Source organism: Pleurodeles waltl, chromosome 4_2, assembly GCF_031143425.1.
Source record: "Pleurodeles waltl isolate 20211129_DDA chromosome 4_2, aPleWal1.hap1.20221129, whole genome shotgun sequence".
NCBI lineage: Eukaryota > Metazoa > Chordata > Amphibia > Caudata > Salamandridae > Pleurodeles > Pleurodeles waltl.
The window spans coordinates 869,091,989-869,118,333 of NC_090443.1; the positions used below are offsets into that span (position 1 = coordinate 869,091,989).

The window sequence follows — 26,345 nt, forward strand, 5'->3', positions numbered from 1 at the left end:
AATTGTGTGCTGTGTGTTGAACCCTCATGCATGTGGTGTGTTGACTTTGCAGGAGGATAGTTAGGGACAGTCCTTTCAGGGGGTAGGGGGTTGAATCATAGGTTCTGCCTCAGGGGAGTATTATCTGAGGACTGACAAACAGTATGTTTTAGACGTGTAGCCAGTATGATATCCTTTAGAAGCCTGCAAAAATTTATGAACAGGAACTATTCAAAAGTAAAAATAAAAATATGAAGTACCTTAAATCAAAGAATTTATATGGGCTGTTACGTATTTAGTGTCAATGCCAAAGATATTAACTACAGAAATATTGAGGGAGGCAATATCTATCCGTGCCAAAACCCAAAATGCTTGAGGGTATGTAAAAAGAAAGAGAAGGAAGGTCCTCCAATTGCAGCAAGTTGAGTACTTCAGAGATTCCTTTCAACTGGGAAAAAAGAGCAATCTGTCAAATATGCAGTCTTGCAGTATTGTTCCGGGAGGAAAGGATGCAATAATAGGTGCAGAATATCTTCAAACAAATAGGGATAAACAATTGATACATCCTCTGTAAAAATCCCCCAGTGATGAATTTCTTGTTTGTAATGAGTGTTACTATGAAAAGCTATGGTTCTACATTTTCTGCTGCACTACTGAATGAGACACATACCCCATTAGTGTTGCACAAAACCAAAGCACGATTGAAGAATATCTATCATCAGTGAACGGAGTCAGAAGCTCTGTATAGTTCTCAACGAAACAGGATTTCTCTTTCTTGTGCCCCTTACTGTGTTTTTTCGAGGAAGATCTTTTGGGGCATCATTTCCTTCAAGAGGACGTGCCTGAAGTTGAAGGGGAAGAGGAACCCTTCAGTGTATCCTGCGAGTCTTTGACAGAAATACATTGCACTCTTGATTTCTGACTCCCTTCAGATGCATCAATGAACAGGTGTTGAAGGCCATAGGATTAGGTTTGCAGCCCAGAACCATATACAGATGTTGTGTATGTTATACGGGGATATCTTTTTACAGCACCAGGGGGGCCCCAGAGCACCCCTTCCGCCAGCCTTTCCCTGGCAGGGGAACCCACCAGGGAAAGGCTGGTGGAAAAAGGGATCATTATCTGAGGGGCACAACTAGAGAGATATGCTACCTCTTGGTTTCCCCAGGAAGCTATTGCATGGGAAAAACTGTGGATGCAATTTGCAACTTGGAGGAAATATACATATCTGTAGACTGATAGCACGAGCACTCAAGCACTTAGGAAAATATGTTTTACTGTACATTAAACTTTAACTTAGATTATGTTGTGATAATCACAAGCTTAATGTCACAGGATTGCTACATTAGCACATTCATTTAAATGTGTGCTACAAATCTAAAATACCAGGGTGGGGAGGAGAAAAAAAAAAATTCAGGAATTTCACTTTGCAGCTAAGATAGACATCCCCTAGTAACCCCTTACCTCTGCCACCATCTGGTGGTCATTTAAAAGTTGTCATCAAAGGCACCCAATGGAAGATTATAATTTCCAAAGATCAAGGATGAGGCCTAAGTGACAGCTCATATTCATGCACAACCTGATGGAGTCTTGTGAACATGTTCATCTTCCCACATGTCCATAGCAATGCAGCAAATGTGCGCACACTGGGGCCTCTTGCTTGCTCTAGTTAAATACTACAGTTTTGTTGCCAGTGTACATCAGAACCACCTTCCTCAAGAAGAGGAGGTGAAATGACTTCACAGTCCGGACGATGGCACAGAGCAATAGAATAGGTCAATTGGTGTATAGATTTGGTGATAATTGACAATAACTACCATTGGAAGGATATGATGCCCTTTAAAGAGTTCAAAACATCACACTACTGCTTATTGGGAACTGTAACACATAAGGGATATATTATTTGGCTATAATTGCCATTTTACCACTATTCCAATCCATAGAAGGCAGACAAACCTAAACGGTTCTATTCTGGTAACCATAAAAAGGGACAAAGAAATAGTTTAAAGATGATCCACCAAATTAAACTGAAGGAAACCTTGAATTACAACAAAGAGCTTACCCAAACAGGCTTGTTTTACTCAGGGAGTAGAAACAAAAATTACCGATAGATAAGGCTTACAATTAAAATAATTCACTGTTACGACATTAACATGCCTTAGGTTCTAACTGAAGAAGAACAAAACCAGGCAAGAGATAGGTCAATTAACCTAAGTTGCTAACAGATTTAGTAGTTTAGAAAGCATGTCAACATTGATGGTTGTAATAAAATAAATCCCATAGTCAGAAGCCTCAAGTGGTGCACAGCACTACCACAGCCACAAATCAGATATTCGTTGCCTCCCCTGGCAGCTGCACCTCAGTAAGCAACAGTTACAGAAGCGCCCCACGCATAGAAATCTTCCACTTCCTCAATGTAAAAGTTCACTTACAAGTGGCTAAAGGCAGAACCTCCAAGTGTGCCTTGAGAGATTTTCTGTCAAGTGTTAAAGGTGGAACAGACCATATTGGGTTACCAGTATTTACCAGATAATCTATTTATTTATTTAGGTTGAGCTATTAGAAAGTTATCCATACCATTGGTGGGTAAAAACGAAACTCTACTAAGGGCTGCTAAGGACAATATTTTCACTATTAATGTGGGACTAAGATGCCAGTTAGAACATATCTACTTTCCCTTAATGACAGTCAATTTGAACTAAACTCCTAATAATGCTATGTCGCTACACCTTGCTAAAATGCAATATGGTAGCCTGAAGATTGCTATTAAATAAAATCCCTTGAAAGATTTCAGAAACAGGGAATGACTTGGGAATTAGTTTAAGATTTAAGCATGATGACATGAATAATGTTCTTGTGAACCCCAATTTACTGCAGCTGTCAATTTTGAAACTGAAAAATGTGTTACAATTAAGAAAATGCAAAGTAATCACTTGGCTTTCCAGAGTACAGTTGGTTAACATTTTCCATGGGTAGTAAAAGGTGATTACCGAGACATGGCTTCAGTGGTGAGATGCTCAAGGAGTTCATGGCCATCCCCAAGTTTGCAAAAAGACAGATCCAGACAAGTCAGCTCACGGAAGGACTGGATTTCCTCTAGTCTTTCAGAAACGACGAGATGCCTGTGTAGAAAAAGGAAACTATGATCAACGTCTTTTTTAAGGCGGTATTTGTCTCAAACACTCGTCGTCTCCAAGTCCCCTCACTTTATATAATCTACCATTACCTAGTACTGTAATGGGGTTCAATAAAGAGCAGATTAGTGGATATGGAGAAATGGGGAGAAGAGGCTACCAGAATGACATGATTTCAAACCTGGCAGCATCTCACAAAGTTCTTTACCATGTAAGGTGGAAAAACTGCATTCAATAAACACATACTCAAATACTTTTATGAGGAAATTAAGCAACTGAAAAGTGTCAAAAAATACATGATTGCTTAATTGTAGTATTTATTCTCAGGCATGAACAGGTTTCATGATTTACATGTTTAGACAATCCCCAGGATCAAGAAGGCAGCACTGGAACAGTATTGTATACAGGCTTTAGATACCAAGGTGGACATGGCCATGCTTGAATGTGGCCTTTGCTAATGCGCACACAAATAGAGCATTATATGACAACCGCCCTCGGGGAACTCATCTGAGCAGGCGCAAAGTATGTCTACTCCAGGTCAACTATAAGTTAAGAGTGAAGTGCACAATATATGGTAAATAAACAAGATGACTGCGGCACTAAATAGAGGTGGCATGAAAAATAATGATAAGCCATGTCATAAGTCATAAGCTCACTGAGTCTTATATTCTAATTTTTTAAGGACTGTGTGTGCTTTTACAGTGCTCTGCAACACTTTACAATATTCATCAGTGGCCACACAAAGCTGGAGGCCATTCACCAAATCCAATCTAAATGTTGTAAAAGGGGCATTGTAAAATGTGGTCATCCATGCCCAGAAAATGATACCTTCTGGGACTTACAAACATTCCTAACAGCACCAAATTAACGTGTTCGCTGCATTCTTAAACAATTGACACCTGATTCATTCAGCTTGCTCTACACTTATTTTCTGCTTACATAAAAGTGCTATTGTGTAGAGATTCACAGCTGCCAAGTGTCAACCATGTCAAGTGTGACACTTCGAACTAGTCCTAACATTAAATCTAACATTACATTGCATCCTGGGACTTGTATTTTCGCTTTTAAAATTCTAATTCTTGTCTCACAAATCATACCATGCAAAGTGCTGTAGGATAGAAAGCCAGGACTGCTGAAGGTGACCATGGGCCCTTTAGCTACAAGAGGAAGACATATAATCTGCCTTACCTGGAACATAATTACAAAAATGTCATATGTCTAAACAAAGTGGTCTACTAGGTACTATTTACCCAAGTGCACTTTTTTAAAATACGCTTTAATATAATTTATGTTGAACGCCATTATATAAAACATATATTTCCAATTTCAATGTTTAAGGAGCAAGTTGTGACATCCATTAGTTAAGTGAAATGCGATGGTAAAAAATACAAACCTCGCCAAGTTATAGCAGCTGCAAATTGCCCACATGCACTGCATTCATAGTAGTGTCTCAGGCGGGCAAAGAGGTGTTTCACGCACTGTTCAAAGATTGTATATGAGGCGTAAGAGCAGTGGTTTTGTGGTGGTCCACAAAAGCACGGCTACACAAACCTGAATACAACCTCACATTTTTATTCCTACTGTAGGAAGCTGGCACTCTATATGGTGCACTAAAAAGAAGTACACTGTGCAGAGTCCAGTGGATCCCCAATTGATTTACAGAGGTAAAAGTAGATAATACTAACGCTCTCTTTTGAGGTAGTGTAGGTGAGCAGTTAGGCTTATTAAAGGGCAGCGCTAAGCATTTGTTGTGCTCACACAGGCAATAAAGTGACGAACACACACAAAGAATACATCCAAGCCCAAATTAGAGAAATATCGGTTCTTTTTATATATGTTTTAAAAGCAAGAGCTTTGTTCAAAAGTAAGTATGGTTTTTGTTGTGAATTTTCACAGATAAGCAAAACGTTCCAACCTCCTTGCTTGGCTATGTAAGGGATAGCTGGTGGGTATGCTCTTGCTATTGGCAAAGTGCAGGACTGCAATGTGTTGGTGGGGGGGGGGGGGGGGGGGGGGGAAGAAGGGTTAGAGTACCCTGTAAAACTTAATGGCTTCATGACGCGGCCTACTGACAAGAACATCTACAAACTCATTGGGACCTGATGCCTGCTGGTTTGCGCCATCAAGACATTTGGTCCCCTTGGTGGCCTACTTGTGAGTGCATACTGACGACACACTGAAAACCTCTCCACGCCCATTATTGGAACATTAAAACTGGAAACGATCTCTCTGCTGTTAATGCACTGAATCGAGTTCTTTATACTAGCATGGTATCTGACGTAGTGTGGATGCCAGGAGTGGCTTCTTCCCCTTCTTACTTCTCTCTCACACCACCCCCCCCTTCTCCCACCCTCATGCCCTGCTTCCTTAGTGGCTCCTACATTTGCTTTTAGGCTTTATGTTTAATGCACAATTTGTCCATTTCTGTATGATGTACTTAACATGCTCATCTTTGCTGACTCCCTCTCCCTGGACACCTTACCCTATATCCATGTTTGTGTTCTTTTTTGCAAAATTAATAACTAAAGTAAATAAAAAAGGTAAAAATGTTCAAACCTGCGTGCCTCACAATGCAAGCCTATCGACGGAAAACTCAGAGATGCATAAAGATAGATACAGTCAGTTTCAGAGGTTCACCTTCAGGGTTTGGAGTTGAAGTGTGCCAAAGTCCAAAGTACTACCAGCAGTTCTTCTGGAGGCACCCGGGTTTCACCGGGAGCAGGGTGCTAGTGAGGTTGTAGCTGGGTGCGCTACAGTGAAGGGGAGGCACATGGAACAGGCTGCACAGAGGGACGTGGGGACAAGTATGACGGCTCTCAAACGTGGGCTTGGGTCGCGAACGGTCTTAGAGCAAGGGGGCACATCCGGTTCTTTGGTACCCAGGCAGGGCGGCTTGGGTGCAGAGCCCTTATAGCGGCTGGGCTGGTGCCCAAAGATGTTCCTCGCTTTAGGGGCCAACAGCTGACAGAGGCAAAATCAAGACTGCTGGGCCACTTACGAAGTGGATCTCAGCGGTGCTGATGTTCCTTAAAGGCTGCTCAGTCCTAGTGCAGTGGGAATCTGGAATGGACTCTGTTGGTGCTTGGTGCAGGGCATCCGGTGCCCAAGGGGTTGGTGCCGCATGGCTTTGGTTGTTCCTGGTGTCTTCACACTTGGTGGGGAGACAGATCTGGTCCTCCAGAGCATGAGTACCATCTCCTGGTCGTCTGCTGTGTCGGTCGGGCCAGGGAGCTGCAAGGCAGTGGACCGGATACTGCATGTTGGTGCCTGCGGTCTGCAGGGAAGTAGCTCCTCTACTCCAAGGGAGACTGGCAGTAATTTTTGAGGTGCTGGCAGGCTACCAGAGGCTTTGGTAGTTCTCCAGCTTGCAGGATAAGCCACTCTGTTGCGACTGCCAAGAGAGTTGCGAGCAAGCAGGGTTTTGCTCTAAAAGTTCCCAGCTCTTCTGCTGTTCTCGTCAAGCAGTGACTCTTCTTTGTCCTTCTCTTGATCCGTTATTCAGAGGTGCCATCTAAATGCTCAATTTAGGGGCGTTAAGGGGAGTAACAGTTAGCAACCAATGGTTTGCCTACCTTTAGGGGATCTACACCCTCTATATGACCACTTCCAGTGAGGAGTGGGCATAACCCTGACCCTATTCCACACCAAGATGGAGGAATTTTAAAAGTGTGTCCACTTCAGCTAGTCCACCTTAGGGGTGGGACTGGCATGATGTCGGCACACCTCCTAATCTTACTAATGTTCTCGCCTGTCTTGCTGGCAAGAAGTGGGGTCAGGACACTTGGGGTGGTCACCCCTGCCATCTGAAGAGACCTGGGTCACATAACACAGGCGGCTTGGCCTTTGAAGTGTCCCGCCCTGGAATGCACATCCTGCATGAAAGAGGTGTCAACATCTTCGCCCAGAGCAGACTTTGTTCCTGGTCTCAGAAAGCATAGGCTCTCACCTCAGGAGGGCAGAAATGTGTCTATGGTGGCTGAACTGGTTGAGACCAGTCAGTCAACACCCTAGCAGTCGGGAAGTTTTTCAGGAGGCACCTATAAGATTCATTAAGAGTTTATTAATACGAGATGTCTGATATCAAACATCCCTAGTTTCAGTGAAGCCATCATGTAGCTGGAAAACTCATATTGACCAGTGTCCAGCACATGTATTTAAAATGGCTTCCCTGTCCATTCACTATGTCTAAAAATCGACAAAGAGATATCGGGGGTATATCTGCTTATGTAGATATGTCCTCACATGTGATATAATGCACCCTGCCTTAAGGCTGGAAGGCCTTCTAGAGGGATGACTTACAAATATCATATGCAGTGGTAGGAGACACGACACACATGGATGTGTGCCAAGCTGTATTTTCACTTTTGTCTGCATCAAGACACACAGCCCGCAAATGCAGCACTGTGTGTTTGGTGAGGAGTCCCTTGGGGTGGCACAATTCGTGCTACACCCTCCCTAGGGACCCTCTTTAGTACCCCAGTACCCCAGGCCCTAAGTACCAGGGGTACCATTTACTGGGGACTTACAGAGGGTGCTACAGGTTGGGCCAATTTTGGAAACCAACTGTACGATTTTGTGAAAGAGATCTAGCACTGGGGACCTGGTTAGCGGGAACCCAGTGCACTTTCAGTTGAAATCACATCATGTACCAGGCAAAAACTGAGGGTAACCATGCCAAAAGGGGTAGTTTTCCTACACCTACAATTAATGGAATCAAAACACTATAACGTATCTATATAGACTGACAAGGAGCATACAAAGGTATTAAAGAAGAAGCACCTAAATAGGGAGGGGCTACAAAGGTTAATTGCAGGATTTGCTGCGTACTACACAACACTTTCAGCTAGGAAGTTCTGTGTGCTGACTCCAGATTTGTTTTTAGAAGATATCTGCTTAGTTCCTTAGTGTTAGACCTGGCATCCTTGGCATGGTCACCCCTGTCTTTTTTTGCCTCTGCCTCCCATGTTTTGACTGTGTGCTGAACTCTGTTTTCGGGACTCTAGGCACTTTACCACTGCTGACCAGTGCTAAAGTGCAAGTGCTCCTGCATTAAGTGTATGTGTAATGGGCTTTTCCATGATTGGCATATTTGACTTACTAGTAAGTCCCTAGTAAAGTGCACTAGAGGTGCCCAGGGCCTGTAAATCAAATGCTACTAGTGGGCCTGCAGCACCAATTGTGCAACCCACATCAGTAGCCCTGTAAACATGGCTCAGACCTGCCACAGCAGTATCTGTGTGTGCAGTTTTAAACTGCCAATTCGACCTGGCAAGTGTACCCACTTGCCAGGCCTAAACCTTCCCTTTTTATTCATGTAAGGCACCCCTAAGGTAGGCCCTAGGTAGCCCCATGGGCAGGGTGCAGTGCATGTTAAAGGTGGGACATGTACTGATGTGTTTTACATGTCCTAACAGTGAAATACTGCCAAATTCAGTTTTCACTGTGCAGGGCCTAGCTCTCTCATAGGTTAACATGGGGGCTGCCTTTAAATATTATTAAAGTGTAGATTCCCTTTGAGAGCAGAGGGAAAAACGGAGTTTGGGGTCTCTGAACTCACAATTTAAAAATGTGTCTTTTAGGGAAGTTGGTTTTTAGATTGTTAGTTTGAAAATGCCACTTTTAGAAAAGTAGGCACTTTCTTGCTTAAACCATTCTGTGACTCTGCCTTTTAGTGGATTCCCTGTCTGGGTCAGTTTGACAGTTGGGCTGTTTGCACCTCTCCTCTAGACAGTGACACAAAGGGAGCTGGGGTGTAGCCTGCATATTCTGATGAGCCGTCTGAGCTAGAGTGGAGGGAGGAGTGGTCACTTACACCTGAAAGGACTGTGCCTGCCCTCACACAATGCAGTCTCCAACCCCCTGGTGTGTGTGTCTGGGGCCTGGCCTGGGCAAGGCAGGACCTTGTGAACAACAGAGACTTTACTTTGAAGTTTGCCTACTTCAAAGGCAGAAAGGGGTACAAGTAGAGGACCCAAAACTCGAGAACTTTATAATCACTCCTGGAACCAAGAGGAACCTCTGCCTAGAGAAGAGCTGAGGAGAAGTGCTGCCCCTGCCTGTGACTGTGCTTTGTTGGGCTATCCTGGAGCTGCTGCTTCTGCCTGTGAAAGGGGACAAAGACTGGACTTTGTGGTATATTCCTGCTTGAGAAAAAACTGTAAACTGTAAACTTCGTACTTGTATAGCGCACTACTCACCCGTTAGGGTCTCAAGGCGCTGTACGCATACCGCTGTGGAACCCCTACTGGCTTTTCCCTGTGAGGTGCCCACTCCTGGGCAACCTCCAAGGTGAAGCCAGGCATCCCAGCGCTGTTGGGGCCGTTGTGGAGATTAAGCAAGCTATTGCCCAGAGTTACAGAGTGGGACCCATGAATTAGATTAGGCACCGATGCGAGAATTATCAGGTCTGAGGAAATTGAGCCCAAGACCCGCCGAGGCAGGAATTGAACCCTGGTCCCGGGCCAGATCTCTGCATCAGGGTCTGCCGCTCTAACCATTGAGCCACACTTCTCCACTGAGAAGATTCTCTTGGACTGAGTTTGCCCCCTGTTCTGAAGTCTCAGGCCCATCAAAGCCTTCCTCTACCTACCAGCACCTGGACTCTCTTCTGAGACTCCTGCCCTGCCTAATCCAGTCCCTGGGCCCTTCAAAGGGGGTGCTAGTGGGAAACCCAGAAAATCCAAGAAAACAGACTTCAGAAGTCTCCGGACTGACCTCGCAGGCCCATTGCCGCTACAGCCTCGCTGAAGTCTGTGACTCCACACCACACCGTGACTGCCGGGCACTGACTCTGCCAGATCCAATGTTTTGCACAGACGCTGCCTCACCTCCACCGCTCTGCAGCAAGCACTAGAAGTCTCTTTGTGATGCCACCACTCCTTTGCTCCGCAGCACCGGAGCCGACGCCGCCTCAAATCTAGCACCGGCTTGTTTCCTCATTTTCACAAGGTACTGTACCTGGAGGTCTGTGTGACTCTGTGACCGGCGCCATTGGCTTCGAATTGTTGGGAACGACTCCGTCACGACATCACATAATCGAAGCCTTTGTATTTCTAAGTGCTATTTTTGTGTTTAATCTTTAAAAATTCATAACTTGACTCGTGTATGTTGGATTTTTGTCGTTTTGGTCTTCTTTAGTTCAGATAAATATTGGCTTTTTTATTGTTCTAACCTGGTGTGGAGTCATTTTTTTTACTGTTTTAACTGTATAACTGTGTGTGTTGGTACAGATACTTTACCCATTGTCTCTGAGTTAAGCCTGATTGCTCATGCCAAGCTACCAAGGAGGTGGGCGGGGGTTAAGTGAGTCCTTCTTCTTTACCCTGACTAGAGTGAGGGTCCTTGCTTGGGCATGGGGTAACCTGACTGCCAACCAAAGACCCCATTTCTAACACTTAGTCGTTACGTCATCCATTTCGTCAACACTAAGTTGGGCATTTTAGTTACACAACATTCATATTTTTAAGCCATAAAGATAATTTCCAGTTTACATAAAATAATCTTTTAGCTGTCATAATAACATTTATTTGTAGCTTTTGAAGTCCAGTGAGCGGTTTCTTTTTAGAAAAGATAATTTAAGATATTAATTTGAGGGCTTAGGTTGATTTCTTGTATCAAGGTCAGAGAAAATCATTACATACGTCAATCAACATGTCACCTGCTATGTTGCAAATTGAAAGAATGTGAGTTAATTGGCCACAGATGTTGGACATCTCCGAAATTGATTGTTTTGTAATAAATAAAGTTTGGAAGTTAGACAATGTGACTTGCACAGTTAATATTTGATAGATGTTTAGACTAGTTTTTTTTCTTTACACAAAAAACTAAGCTCTTTTTTAATTGACAATGTTAACGTTCTAGGGTCTCTTGAATCGGTAATGTATTTGTAGAGGTTTCATTTGGATATTTCTATTTTTTTTCCTGGTCATCAAGAAAGAGGATATTTTAGATTAAGTCACTTTTGATGGAACCACCACAAAATTGAGAGAGTGGAAAATGTGGGGCGACAGCATCTAACTATATAGCTCTCCTGCAGAGCTGACCTGAAGATCTTAAAAAGGAATTACATTGGGATTTTAGACTATCAGACTGCTGGACAAATTTCTGTGCTTTCCCAAAGGAGAGCAAAAGGCAACAGATGAAATCTGTTTTTGTGCTTTTTGAATACTCAAAAGAAGATATAACTGGTGCATTTAATGTATCCAAAGGAAACACGTTGGATATTAGTCTATCTGTGAGGAGCCGAATTATCAAGATTAAGATATCTACAGTTATTGACACCTTTGGGATGATAGGCTCTAAACATGTATAGAATTTATAACAATTTGTAATTTGAATCATGTCCTTTTTCATTATGAACAAAATGCCTATATTGAAAAAATGTGTGGGCTTTTGTGAAGTTTAACTTCTAGCTCTAGAACTGGTGTTATTGTACAGAGTTGTAGAGCAAACTATTTTCCAGAAGGTTGAGCAGGTGAGTCTATCCAAATCTACTTGAAAAGCCAGGTCTTCAGCTTCTCGCAGAACTGAGCAGGAGTCTCCTAATTGTTGCAGCAGGTTTTCTGTATGCGTGGGATGTCTGCAAGTAGACATGGTTCAGGTACGTTTGGCCAGTGATACGTTGTGCCATGAAAGTGTGGGTGAGGAATTTGAGCTGCCCTTGTTTGGAGATGGGGAGCCAGTAGAGCTCCTTCAGGTATGGGTGTAGGAAGTTGGCTCTGTATGTGCTATTTCAAAGTAAGGAATAGCATGCACAGAGTCCAAGGGTTCCCCTTAGAGGTAAGATAGTGGCAAAAAGAGATAATACTAATGCTCTATTTTGTGGTAGTGTGGTCGAGCAGTAGGCTTATCAAAGGAGTAGTGTTAAGCATTTGTTGTACATACACACAGGCAATAAATGAGGAACACACACTCAGAGACAAATCCAGCAAATAGGTTTTGTTATAGAAAAATATATTTTCTTAGTTTATTTTAAGAACCACAGGTTCAAATTCTACATGTAATATCTCATTTGAAAGGTATTGCAGGTAAGTACTTTAGGAACTTTGAATCATTACTTTAGCATGTATACTTTTTACATAAAACACAATAAGCTGTTTTAAAAGTGGACACAGTGCAATTTTCACAGTTCCTGGGGGAGGTAAAGTATGGTTATTTTTAACAGGTAAGTAAGTCACTTACAGGTCTCAGTTTTTGGTCCAAGGTAGCCCACCGTTGGGGGTTCAGAGCAACCCCAAAGTTACCACACCAGCAGCTCAGGGCCAGTCAGGTGCAGAGGTCAAAGAGGTGCCCAAAACACATAGGCTTCAATGGAGAGAAGGGGGTGCCCCGGTTCCAGTCTGCCAGCAGGTAAGTACCCACGTCTTCGGAGGGCAGACCAGGGGGGTTTTGTAGGGCACCGGGGGGGACACAAGTCAGCACAAAAAGTACACCCTCAGCAGCGCGGGGGCGGCCGGGTGCAGTGTGCAAACACGCGTCGGGTTTACCATGGTTTTCAATGAGAGACCAAGGGATCTCTTCAGCGTTGCAGGCAGGCAAGGGGGGGGGCTCCTCGGGGTAGCCACCACCTGGGCAAGGGAGAGGGCCTCCTGGGGGTCACTCCTGCACAGGAGTTCCGTTCCCTCAGGTGCTGGGGGCTGCGGGTGCAGGGTCTTTTCCAGCCGTCGGGAAATGGAGTTCAGGCAGTCGCGGTCAGGGGGAGCCTCGGGATTCCCTCTGCAGGCGGCGCTGTGGGGGCTCAGGGGGGACAACTTTGGTTACTCACGGTCTTGGAGTCGCCGGAGGGTCCTCCCTGAGGTGTTGGTTCTCCACCAGTTGAGTCGGGGTCGCCGGGTGCAGTGTTGCAAGTCTCACGCTTCTTGCGGGGAGTTGCAGGGGTCTTTAAATCTGCTCCTTGAAACAAAGTTGCAGTTCTTTTGGAGCAGTGCCGCTGTCCTCAGGAGTTTCGTGTCTTTCTTGAAGCAGGGCAGTCCTCAGAGGATTCAGAGATCGCTGGTCCCTTGGAAAGCGTCGCTGGAGCAGGTTTCTTTGGAAGGCAGGAGACAGGCCGGTAAGTCTGGGGCCAAAGCAGTTGGTGTCTTCTGTTCTTCCTCTGCAGGGGTTTTTCAGCTCAGCAGTCCTCTTCTTCTTGTAGTTTCAGGAATCTAAAGTTTTAGGTTCAGGGAAGCCCTTAAATACAAAATTTAAGGGCGTGTTTAGGTCTGGGGGGTTAGTAGCCAATGGCTACTAGCCCTGAGGGCGAGTACACCCTCTTTGTGCCTCCTCCCAAGGGGAGGGGGTCACATCCCTAATCCTATTGGGGAATCCTCCATCTGCAAGATGGAGGATTTCTAAAAGTTAGAGTCACTTCAGCTCAGGACACCTTAGGGGCTGTCCTGACTGGTCAGTGACTCCTCCTTGTTTTTCTCATTATTTTCTCCGGCCTTGCCGCCAAAAGTGGGGGCCGTGGCCGGAGGGGGCGGGCAACTCCACTAGCTGGAGTGTCCTGCGGTGCTGGCACAAAGGGGTGAGCCTTTGAGGCTCACCGCCAGGTGTGACAGCTCCTGCCTGGGGGAGGTGTTAGCATCTCCACTCAGTGCAGGCTTTGTTACTGGCCTCAGAGTGACAAAGGCACTCTCCCCATGGGGCCAGCAACATGTCTCGTTGTGGCAGGCTGCTGGAACCAGTCAGCCTACACAGATAGTCGGTTAAGGTTTCAGGGGGCACCTCTAAGGTGCCCTCTGGGGTGTATTTTACAATAAAATGTACACTGGCATCAGTGTGCATTTATTGTGCTGAGAAGTTTGATACCAAACTTCCCAGTTTTCAGTGTAGCCATTATGGTGCTGTGGAGTCCGTGTTTGACAGACTCCCAGACCATATACTCTTATGGCTACCCTGCACTTACAATGTCTAAGGTATTGCTTAGACACTGTAGGGGCACAGTGCTCATGCACTGGTGCCCTCACCTATGGTATAGTGCACCCTGCCTTAGGGCTGTAAGGCCTGCTAGAGGGGTGACTTATCTATACCTGCATAGGCAGTGAGAGGCTGGCATGGCACCCTGAGGGGAGTGCCATATTGACTTACTCGTTTTGGTCTCACCAGCACACACAAGCTGGCAAGCAGTGTGTCTGTGCTGAGTGAGGGGTCTCCAGGGTGGCATAAGACATGCTGCAGCCCTTAGAGACCTTCCCTGGCATCAGGGCCCTTGGTACCAGAGGTACCAGTTATAAGGGACTTACCTGGATGCCAGGGTGTGCCAATTGTGGAATCAAAAGTACAGGTTAGGGAAAGAACACTGGTGCTGGGGCCTGGTTAGCAGGCCTCAGCACACTTTCAATTCAAAACATAGCATCAGCAAAGGCAAAAAGTCAGGGGTAACCATGCCAAGGAGGCATTTCCTTACACAACCCTCCCCCAAACAAAAGAGGATGAGACTAACCTTTCCCAAGAGAGTCTTCATTTTCTAAGTGTAAGAACCTGGAAAGGCCATCTGCATTGGCATGGGCAGTCCCAGGTCTGTGTTCCACTATAAAGTCCATTCCCTGTAGGGAGATGGACCATCTCAACAGTTTTGGATTTTCACCTTTCATTTGCATCAGCCATCTGAGAGGTCTGTGGTCAGTCTGAACTAGGAAGTGAGTACCAAAGAGGTATGGTCTCAGCTTCTTCAGGGACCAAACCACAGCAAAGGCCTCCCTCTCAATGGCACTCCAACGCTGCTCCCTGGGGAGTAACCTCCTGCTAATGAAAGCAACAGGCTGGTCAAGGCCATCATCATTTGTTTGGGACAAAACTGCCCCTATCCCATGTTCAGAGGCATCTGTTTGCACAATGAATTGCTTGGAGTAATCTGGAGCTTTTAGAACTGGTGCTGTGCACATAGCTTGTTTCAGGGTGTCAAAGGCCTGTTGGCATTCTACAGTCCAGTTTACTTTCTTGGGCATTTTCTTGGAGGTGAGTTCTGTGAGGGCTGTCACTATGGATCCATATCCCTTCACAAACCTCCTGTAATATCCAGTCAAGCCAAGGAATGCCCTGACTTGAGTCTGGGTTTTTGGAGCTGCCCAGTCCAGAATAGTCTGGATCTTAGGCTGGAGTGGCTGAACTTGGCCTCCACCTACAAGGTGTCCCAAGTAAACCACAGTTCCCTGCCCTATCTGGCATTTGGATGCCTTGATAGAGAGGCCTGCTGATTGCAGAGCCTTCAAAACCTTCTTCAGGTGGACCAGGTGATCCTGCCAGTTGGAGCTAAAGACAGCAATATCATCAAGATAAGCTGCACTAAAGGACTCCAACCCAGCAAGGACTTGATTCACCAACCTTTGGAAGGTGGCAGGGGCATTCTTTAAACCAAAGGGCATAACAGTAAACTGATAATGCCCATCAGGTGTGGAGAATGCTGTTTTCTCTTTTGCTCCAGGTGCCATTTTGATTTGCCAGTACCCTGCTGTTAAGTCAAAGGTACTTAAGAATTTGGCAGCACCTAATTTGTCAATCAGCTCGTCAGCTCTAGGAATGGGATGGGCATCTGTCTTGGTGACAGAATTAAGACCTCTGTAGTCCACACAAAACCTCATCTCTCTCTTTCCATCTTTGGTGTGAGGTTTGGGGACTAAGACCACTGGGCTAGCCCAGGGGCTGTCAGAGCACTCAATTACTCCCAATTCCAGCATCTTGTGGACTTCCACCTTGATGCTTTCCTTAACTTGATCAGACTGTCTGAAGATTTTGTTTTTGACAGGCATGCTGTCTCCTGTGTCCACATCATGGGTACACAGGTGTGTCTGACCAGGGGTTAAGGAAAAGAGCTCAGCAAACTGTTGCAGGACCTTCCTACAATCAGCTTGCTGTTGGCCAGAGAGGGTGTCTGAATAGATCATTTCATCCACTGAGCAATCTTTAGGGTCTGATGAGAGGAGATCAGGGAGAGGCTCACTCTCAGCTTCCTGGTCCTCATCTGTTACCATCAACAGATTTACATCAGTCCTGTCATGGAAGAGGTTTAGGCGGTTTACATGGATCACCCTCTTGGGGCTCCTGCTTGTGCCTAGGTCCACCAGGTAGGTGACCTGACTCTTCTTTTCCAGGATTGGGTAAGGGCCACTCCATCTGTCCTGAAGTGCCCTGGGAGCCACAGGCTCCAGAACCCAGACTTTCTGCCCTGGTTGAAATGCAGCCTTTTGGTCATACCAAAACTTCTGGAGTTGTTGGCTGGCCTCAAGGTTTTTACTTGCCTTTTCCATGTACTCTGCCATCCTTGAGCGAAGGCCAAGTACATAGTCCACTATGTCTTGTTTAGGCTCATGAAGAGGTCTCTCCCAGCCTTCTTTAACAAGAGCAAGTGGTCCCCTTACAGGGTGGCCAAACAGAAGTTCAAAGGGTGAGAACCCTACTCCCTTCTGAGGCACCTCTCTGTAAGCGAAAAGCAGACATGGCAGGAGGACATCCCATCTCCTTTTGAGTTTTTCTGGGAGCCCCATGATCATGCCCTTTAATGTCTTGTTGAATCTCTCAACAAGCCCATTAGTTTGTGGATGATATGGTGTAGTGAACTTATAAGTCACTCCCCACTCATTCCACATGTGTTTTAGGTATGCTGACATGAAGTTGGTACCTCTGTCAGACACCACCTCCTTAGGGAAGCCCACTCTGGTAAAGATACCAATGAGGGCCTTGGCTACTGCAGGGGCAGTAGTCGAAATAAGGGGAATAGCTTCAGGATACCTAGTAGCATGATCCACTACTACTAGGATGTACATATTTCCTGAGGCTGTGGGAGGTTCAAGTGGACCCACTATGTCCACACCCACTCTTTCAAAGGGGACCCCCACCACTGGAAGTGGAATGAGGGGGGCCTTTGGATGTCCACCTGTCTTACCACTGGCTTGACAGGTGGGACAGGAGATGCAAAACTCCTTAACCTTCTGGGACATGTTGGGCCAGTAGAAGTGGTTGACTAACCTCTCCCACGTCTTGGTTTGTCCCAAATGCCCAGCAAGGGGAATATCATGGGCTAAGGTCAGAATAAACTCTATGAAACCCTGAGGCACTACCACTCTCCTAGTGGCACCAGGTTTGGGATCTCTTGCCTCAGTGTACAGGAGTCCATCTTCCCAATAGACCCTATGTGTTCCATTTTTCTTGCCTTTGGACTCTTCAGCAGCTTGCTGCCTAAGGCCTTCAAGAGAGGGACAGGTTTCTTGTCCCTTACACAACTCTTCCCTTGAGGGCCCCCCTGGGCCTAAGAGCTCAACCTGATAAGGTTCCAACTCCATAGACTCAGTTCCCTCAGAGGGCAGAACTTCTTCCTGAGAAGAGAGGTTCTCTTTTTCTTGTTGTGTTGCAGCTGGTTTCCCAGCTGACTTTCCTTTTCTCTTGGTAGGCTGGGCCTTTCTTCCAGACTCCAGCTCTACTTTTTCACCCTGTGCCTTGCACTGTGCCCTTGTCTTGACACACACCAGTTCAGGGATACCCAGCATGGCTGCATGGGTTTTCAGTTCTACCTCAGCCCATGCTGAGGACTCCAGGTCATTTCCAAGCAAACAGTCTACTGGGATATTTGAGGAGACCACCACCTGTTTCAGGCCATTGACCCCTCCCCACTCTAAAGTTACCATTGCCATGGGATGTACTTTAGTTTGATTGTCAGCATTGGTGACTGGATAGGTTTTTCCAGTCAGGTATTGGCCAGGGGAAACCAGTTTCTCTGTCACCATAGTGACACTGGCACCTGTATCCCTCAGGCCCTCTACACTTGTCCCATTAATTAAGAGCTGCTGCCTGTATTTTTGCATGTTAGTGGGCCAGGCAGCCAGTGTGGCTAAATCCACCCCACCCTCAGAGACTAATGTAGCTTCAGTGTGACACCTGATTTGCTCTGGGCACACTGTTGATCCCACTTGGAGACTAGCCATTCCAGTGTTAGCTGGAGTGGAGTTTGAAGTGGTATTTTTCTTGGGACAGGCCTTGTCTCCAGTTTGGTGTCCAGACTGACTACAGCCACGACACCAGGCCTTTTTGGGATCAAAGTTTTTACCCTTGTACCCAGAATTGTTTTGTGAAGAGGCTCTGGGCCCACCCTCCTGTGCAGGTTTTTGGGGGCCTGTAGAAGACTCTTTACTATTTTTGTTTTTGGCTGTCTCACCACCTTTCCCCTGGGGAGGTTTTGTGACCCCTTTCTTTTGGTCACCCCCTGTGGAAGTTTTGGACACCCTAGTCTTCACCCAATGGTCCGCCTTCTTTCCCAATTCTTGGGGAGAAATTGGTCCTAGGTCCACCAGATGCTGATGCAGTTTATCATTGAAACAATTACTTAACAGGTGTTCTTTCACAAATACATTGTACAGCCCATCATAATCACTTACACCACTGCCTTGAATCCAATCATCTAGTGTTTTACTGAGTAGTCTACAAAGTCAACCCAGGTCTGGCTCGAGGATTTTTGAGCCTCCCTGAATCTAATACTATACTCCTCAGTGGAGAATCCAAAGCCCTCAATCAGGGTTCCCTTCATGAGGTCATAAGATTTTGCATCTTTTCCAGAGAGTGTAAGGAGTCTATCCCTACACTTTCCTGTGAACATTTCCCAAAGGAGAGCACCCCAGTGAGATTTGTTCACTTTTCTGGTTACACAAGCCCTCTCAAAAGCTGTGAACCATTTGGTGATGTCATCACCATCTTCATATTTAGTTACAATCCCTTTGGGGATTTTCAACATGTCAGGAGAATCTCTGACCCTATTTATGTTGCTGCCACCATTGATGGGTCCTAGGCCCATCTCTTGTCTTTCCCTTTCTATGGCTAGGATCTGTCTTTCCAAAGCCAATCTTTTGGCCATCCTGACTAACTGGATGTCCTCTTCACTGGAATTATCCTCAGTGATTTCAGAGAGGTTGGTCCCTCCTGTGAGGGAGCCAGCATCTCTGACTATTATGCTTGGAGTCAGGGCTTGAGAGGCCCTGTCCTCCCTAGATAGGAGTGGTAGGGGGGAATCATCCTCCAATTCACTATCCTCATCCTCTGTGTTGCCATCCTCAGAGGGGATGGCCTTTTCAAACTCTGCCAACAGCTCCTGGAGCTGTAGTTTGGAAGGTCTGGGGCCCATTGTTATTTTCTTTATTTTACAGAGTGCCCTTAGCTCCCTCATCTTAAGATGGAGGTAAGGTGTGGTGTCGAGTTCCACCACATTCACATCTGTACTAGACATTATGCTTCTAAAAGTTGGAATACTTTTTAAGAATCTAAAAACTAGTTCTAGAATCTAATTCAAACTTTTACCAAACTTTTAAACTCTAAAAGAAATGCTAACAGGGACTAATACAAGGCCCTAGCAGGACTTTAAAGAATTTAGAAAAATTTCAAATTGCAAAAATCAATTTCTAATGACAATTTTTGGAATTTGTCGTGTGATCAGGTATTGGCTGAGTAGTCCAGCAAATGCAAAGTCTTGTACCCCACCGCTGATCCACCAATGTAGGAAGTTGGCTCTGTATGTGCTATTTCAAAGTAAGGAATAGCATGCACAGAGTCCAAGGGTTCCCCTTAGAGGTAAGATAGTGGCAAAAAGAGATAATACTAATGCTCTATTTTGTGGTAGTGTGGTCGAGCAGTAGGCTTATCAAAGGAGTAGTGTTAAGCATTTGTTGTACATACACACAGGCAATAAATGAGGAACACACACTCAAAGACAATTCCAGGCCAATAGGTTTTGTTATAGAAAAATATATTTTCTTAGTTTATTTTAAGAACCACAGGTTCAAATTCTACATGTAATATCTCATTTGAAAGGTATTGCAGGTAAGTACTTTAGGAACTTTGAATCATTACATTAGCATGTATACTTTTTACATAAAACACAATAAGCTGTTTTAAAAGTGGACACAGTGCAATTTTCACAGTTCCTGGGGGAGGTAAAGTATGGTTATTTTTAACAGGTAAGTAAGTCACTTACAGGTCTCAGTTTTTGGTCCAAGGTAGCCCACCGTTGGGGGTTCAGAGCAACCCCAAAGTTACCACACCAGCAGCTCAGGGCCAGTCAGGTGCAGAGGTCAAAGAGGTGCCCAAAACACATAGGCTTCAATGAAGAGAAGGGGGTGCCCCGGTTCCAGTCTGCCAGCAGGTAAGTACCCGCGTCTTCGGAGGGCAGACCAGGGGGGTTTTGTAGGGCACCGGGGGGGACACAAGTCAGCACAAAAAGTACACCCTCAGCAGCGCGGGGGCGGACGGGTGCAGTGTGCAAACACGCGTCGGGTTTACAATGGTTTTCAATGAGAGACCAAGGGATCTCTTCAGCGTTGCAGGCAGGCAAGGGGGGGGGCTCCTCGGGGTAGCCACCACCTGGGCAAGGGAGAGGGCCTCCTGGGGGTCACTCCTGCACAGGAGTTCCGTTCCTTCAGGTGCTGGGGGCTGCGGATGCAGGGTCTTTTCCAGCCGTCGGGAAATGGAGTTCAGGCAGTCGCGGTCAGGGGGAGCCTCGGGATTCCCTCTGCAGGCGTCGCTGTGGGGGCTCAGGGGGGACAACTTTGGTTACTCACGGTCTTGGAGTCGCCGGAGGGTCCTCCCTGAGGTGTTGGTTCTCCACCAGTCGAGTCGGGGTCGCCGGATGCAGTGTTGCAAGTCTCACGCTTCTTGCGGGGAGTTGCAGGGGTCTTTAAATCTGCTCCTTGAAACAAAGTTGCAGTTCTTTTGGAGCAGTGCCGCTGTCCTCGGGAGTTTCTTGTCTTTCTTGAAGCAGGGCAGTCCTCAGAGGGTTCAGAGGTCGCTGGTCCCTTGGAAAGCGTCGCTGGAGCAGGTTTCTTTGGAAGGCAGGAGGCAGGCCGGTAAGTCTGGGGCCAAAGCAGTTGGTGTCTTCTGTTCTTTCTCTGCAGGGGTTTTTCAGCTCAGCAGTCCTCTTCTTCTTGTAGTTTCAGGAATCTAAAGTTTTAGGTTCAGGGAAGCCCTTAAATACTAAATTTAAGGGCGTGTTTAGGTCTGGGGGGTTAGTAGCCAATGGCTACTAGCCCTGAGGGTGAGTACACCCTCTTTGTGCCTCCTCCCAAGGGGAGGGGGTCACATCCCTAATCCTATTGGGGAATCCTCCATCTGCAAGATGGAGGATTTCTCAAAGTTAGAGTCACTTCAGCTCAGGACACCTTAGGGGCTGTCCTGACTGGTCAGTGACTCCTCCTTGTTTTTCTCATTATTTTCCCCGGCCTTGCCGCCAAAAGTGGGGGCCGTGGCCGGAGGGGGCGGGCAACTCCACTAGCTGGAGTGTCCTGCGGTGCTGGCACAAAGGGGTGAGCCTTTGAGGCTCACCGCCAGGTGTGACAGCTCCTGCCTGGGGGAGGTGTTAGCATCTCCACCCAGTGCAGGCTTTGTTACTGGCCTCAGAGTGACAAAGGCACTCTCAACATGTCTCGGTTGTGGCAGGCTGCTGGAACCAGTCAGCCTACACAGATAGTCGGTTAAGGTTTCAGGGGGCACCTCTAAGGTGCCCTCTGGGGTGTATTTTACAATAAAATGTACACTGGCATCAGTGTGCATTTATTGTGCTGAGAAGTTTGATACCAAACTTCCCAGTTTACAGTGTAGCCATTATGGTGCTGTGGAGTTCGTGTTTGACAAACTCCCAGACCATATACTCTTATGGCTACCCTGCACTTACAATGTCGAAGGTATTGCTTAGACACTGTAGGGGCACAGTGCTCATGCACTGGTGCCCTCACCTATGGTATAGTGCACCCTGCCTTAGGGCTGTAAGGCCTGCTAGAGGGGTGACTTATCTATACCTGCATAGGCAGTGAGAGGCTGGCATGGCACCCTGAGGGGAGTGCCATGTCGACTTACTCGTTTTGGTCTCACCAGCACACACAAGCTGGCAAGCAGTGTGTCTGTGCTGAGTGAGGGGTCTCCAGGGTGGCATAAGACATGCTGCAGCCCTTAGAGACCTTCCCTGGCATCAGGGCCCTTGGTACCAGAGGTACCAGTTATAAGGGACTTACCTGGATGCCAGGGTGTGCCAATTGTGGAATCAAAAGTACAGGTTAGGGAAAGAACACTGGTGCTGGGGCCTGGTTAGCAGGCCTCAGCACACTTTCAATTCAAAACATAGCATCAGCAAAGGCAAAAAGTCAGGGGGTAACCATGCCAAGGAGGCATTTCCTTACAATGGGTGATTGTTAATGCAGCGTTGGAGGTTGAGATTGATTCTAGCCACTAATTTCTGAATAGTTGCAAGCCTTATGGAGAGATTTTTGTTGATCCCAGCATTGAGCTTGCTTGTGACAAAGGTGTCCGTAATGGTTTTTCGGGTGCTGATTGGAAGCCATTCCAAAATCTTCTTCAGCATCTTTAGGGTGTGGAAGCATGAAGCAGTGGCAAGGTTAAAACTTCGGAGGTAATGTTGAGTTTACTGTCCAATCAATCAATAAAATCTTTATTCAGAAGCATACAAGGATCCATTAAAGCAAATATACACTACAAATAGGATAAAAATTGACAATTCATAAAATTCCATGGTTAAATACAGACAATACATAATAAAGCAGTGCAGAACATACAAACTATAATGATCAGCAAAAATGTATAGCGGCATAGATCTGTGTGACCTCACAGAGCATTTTAAAAAGGACCCCATGTGCAATATAAAGCAGGTGTATATTGACCAATATTGTGAAAGTATTTTAAAAGCGGTAATAAGCACAGTTTCATATATCATGCATAAAATTTACAAAGGAACGCAAAATGAATCATAGATTGACTGGCTATGTTATCACACGGACAGGGCACAGCTTCTAAATTATGTGTTGAATCCAAAGGAAAGCAGAGCAAGTACTTCAAAGTATCAGACCTGAATCAAAACAATAAAGAACGCGCGACTATGAACGCGTCAAATACAGTCTGCGGTACATTTGAATGTCTAGAAATCAATGTACTTGACAACCGTCGCCCGACCTGCCCTAGATTTTGCCTGCTGCATTTCCTCAAGAATACAAAGATCATTAGCCACACACTTCCTGTTAGTGTTAATACATGTTGTAGGATCCTTAAAAACTGTTCCATCCCAATTTTACTGTAGACAACAGTTACATAAGCAATCCATGGAATCTGTAGGCCTTTGTCTAATCAGCTAATATTCTTCTTGTTAAGACAGTCTCCCATACAGACAGCCATTATAATGCAGGCTGAACCTTAATCTGATCTTCAATGAAAGAAAGCCCAAGTTTCTTATGGCAGATAAAATTTGAGGCCGCCAAGGGGACAGATAAAAAAAAAAACTTTACGAAGCAATCTATTTTCTTCCCTTTGAATAGCACGCAGTTAGAAATCCCCCACAACTCAGGCCCATACATGGCTACTGGAATGCACTGCAATCTGTAAATTTCCCCAAAAAAAGAGGTAAGGCAGCCTCCCCCCCCATAGGCTGGGGAAGAAGATCAAGAGACTCATTGGCCATTGAAAATTTAGTGAAGCAATGTGCAAGATTGAACGACCAAGCACCCTGAACAGAAAAATTAAACACCCAAGCATAGAAAGGTGTTAATACTGCTTAAGGAATGGATACCTATCACCATAGTTGAAAGAGATCTGCACTTCGGGCCACAAGACAGAATATGAGATTTGGAAAAAGAAATGTGTAAATCTAATGACGACAAAGTCAACAAATGCATGTAACGTGGAGACTCAGCGCCCTGGGCATACGTGCCATGATTACAGCGTCATTCGCATACAATAGTAGGGGAGAGGAGTTACCTTCAAGAATGGGAATTTCTGAAGAGACGTGCTAATGCCGGGTATTAATAATTGATGTATAATATAAATAAAAGAGGGCCCAAGACACATCCCTGTCTCTCTCCCCCTAGGATATCTATATCACCCAACACCTCCCAGTGTGTTAATACGCACCCTCGCCTTCATGTCCTCGTGCAAGGGGGCCATAAAATGGACCAGCACCGGACCCAAACTCCGTGTGATAAGCATGTACCATAGTTTTGCTAGATTCATACAATCGAAAGCTGATGATAAATCCGTGAACGCCAACTACAGGGGTACTTGTTTAGCCACTGTATATTTCCCTAAAATCAGGTTGAGCTTAAGCCATTATTCGATGGTTCCTAACTTATACTTGAACCCGTACTGACAATGATGTAAAACTGATTTGTCCATAATGATCCTGAGGTTCTTGGCGTTGTCGGTCCTAGTTCTCTTGGCCACCAGGTGGAGTCCAACAGTAAAGTGCTCTTCCTGAAGATCATGATTTCAGTCTTCTCAATGTTCAGCTTCAGACAGGTGGTCTTTATTCAGTTGGTGATTTCAGTCACTTACTTGATCCTTGTGCGGTTGGCATCTTGACCTTAAGAGAGACAATGAGTTATCTGTCAGCGTAGGAGAGGTTGTTGTTGTCAGGAGAGGGGATGAGGGATCATGTATGCGTTGAAGAGGGTTGGGCTCAAGAAGGATCTTTGCCAAACTCCGCAGATGAAGTCGCCAACGTCCAAGAAGTGTAGTGTTTTGCTGACTGACTGGGTCCTGACAGTCAGGAAAAAGCAGATCCATCAGAATGCATTTCTTGGATTCTAATGTTGTAGAGGTGTTTGATGAAGATGGGGTGGAAGACTGTGTCAAACACTGCAGAGAGGTTCAGGAGGATGAGGACTGACATGTCTCCTCCAACCAAAGTCAAGCGGATGTCGTCTGTGGTGGCACAGAGGCCAATTTTGTAGATATGTTTGATAACGATGGGACGGAAGACAGTGTCAAACGCTACAGAGAGGTCCAGGAGGACGAGGGCTACCATGTGTCCTCTATCCAAATTTGTGTGGATGTCATCCATGTTGGCACAGAGGCCAGTTTCCATGCTGTGGTTGGGTCTGAAACTAGACTGAGTGGTGAAGAGTTGATGGTCACTGAGATGTATTTTGATTATGTTCTCTAAGGTCTTGGCTTGGAATGGTAGCAGAAAGATCGGCCTGTAGTCTGTGAGCGTTGAAGGGTCCAAGGACGGTTTCTTTAGCAATGGGAGAACAGTTGTATGTTTTCAAGCATCTGGAAAGGTTGTAGAAGAGGTGGGGGAGTTCATAGTGGAAGTGAGCATGGCGTTGATGGGTTGCAGTCATGGTGGGGAAAGGGTCCTATGGGGCCCCTGAGTTGGTGGACTTCATGGTGGCTGTGTTTTTTGTCTGGGATGATGATGGGCCATGTGTATAGAACTTATTATCTGGATACGATTCGGAGGAATTTGGTGTGGTCTGTTGGGTCCAGTTGCACGCTAGAGTTGCTGTAAAGTGCAGCGATTTTGTTGCTGAATAATTTACAGAGATTGCTGCAGAGGTCATCTGAGGGAGTGATCGAGTCGGAGGTAGCAGCTGGTGAGGAGAAATCTTTCAGAGTGGTGAACATTTCTTTTCTCGAGTTGGTGCTGACATTGATCTGATCCACCAGAGCAGTGTGTTTGGTAGTCTAGATCATTTGGTGATAGCGCCCAACATTTGGCTTCTATTCCCAATGCATAGGAGAGTAGACTCTATTGAGTTCCGTGGCTTCATACACAGGCCCTATTAGGAAAGATTTTCTGTATGTAACTTTTAGAGGCTCTCAAGAGCTTCTGATAAGTTTCCTTGTTTTTTATTATGGCATATGCTGTGTGCCCTGAAAGTCCTTTTGGGGGTAATAAGTGCAAGGAAATTCTTTAATAAGACATATGGTTAATTGCAAGCTAATACCTCCCAGTTAATCATGTAATGTGGTGTGCTTTTTTCCTGTTACTTTTTAGCATTACTATGTCCTATTAGCCAATATTCTTTAAATCAGATAGTTCAGTTTCTCCATACACTGCGCAGTTACAATCTAATCTGAGGAAGATTTGTCCTTTTATCCCGAAGGAGTTACGTCAGGTGTTTGTCATCACGCTCATCACATCTCGGATGGACTATTGTAATTCTGGATACTTGAATGATAACTGTACTAGTATCAACAAGCTGCAGCTTGTCCAGAATAGAGCTGCTCATCTCATTTTGAACATCCATAGACAGGAGTTGGTGAAAGAAGGGCTGAGTGCCCTCCACTGGCTGCATATTAGAAAGAGAACTGCTTTCAAAGTGCTATGCAAGGTGCATAAGGCCCTTCACGTCCAGAACACAGAACAGCTTAATGCTATGTTTTGGTGGTACACCCCACCTAGACCTCTTAGGTCTTCCTTGCGCAAACTGGTAGTGGTTCCTAGATTTTGCAAAGTTAAATGGGGCGGAAGGGCTTTTTCTGTTGTAGTGGCCA

At 45.7% G+C, this 26,345-nt stretch overlaps 1 protein-coding gene across 1 annotated transcript in view; it reads right to left on the reverse strand.

Annotated features, from left to right (window-relative positions):
* LRRC42 (leucine rich repeat containing 42) overlaps positions 1 to 26,345 on the reverse strand; it is a 152,877-nt gene that overhangs the window by 103,405 nt on the left and 23,127 nt on the right. The window contains exon 3 of the mRNA XM_069232640.1: positions 2,970 to 3,101. Within this exon, the coding sequence (XP_069088741.1) occupies positions 2,970 to 3,101 (132 nt within the window). The remainder of the gene's footprint in view (positions 1 to 2,969; positions 3,102 to 26,345) is intronic.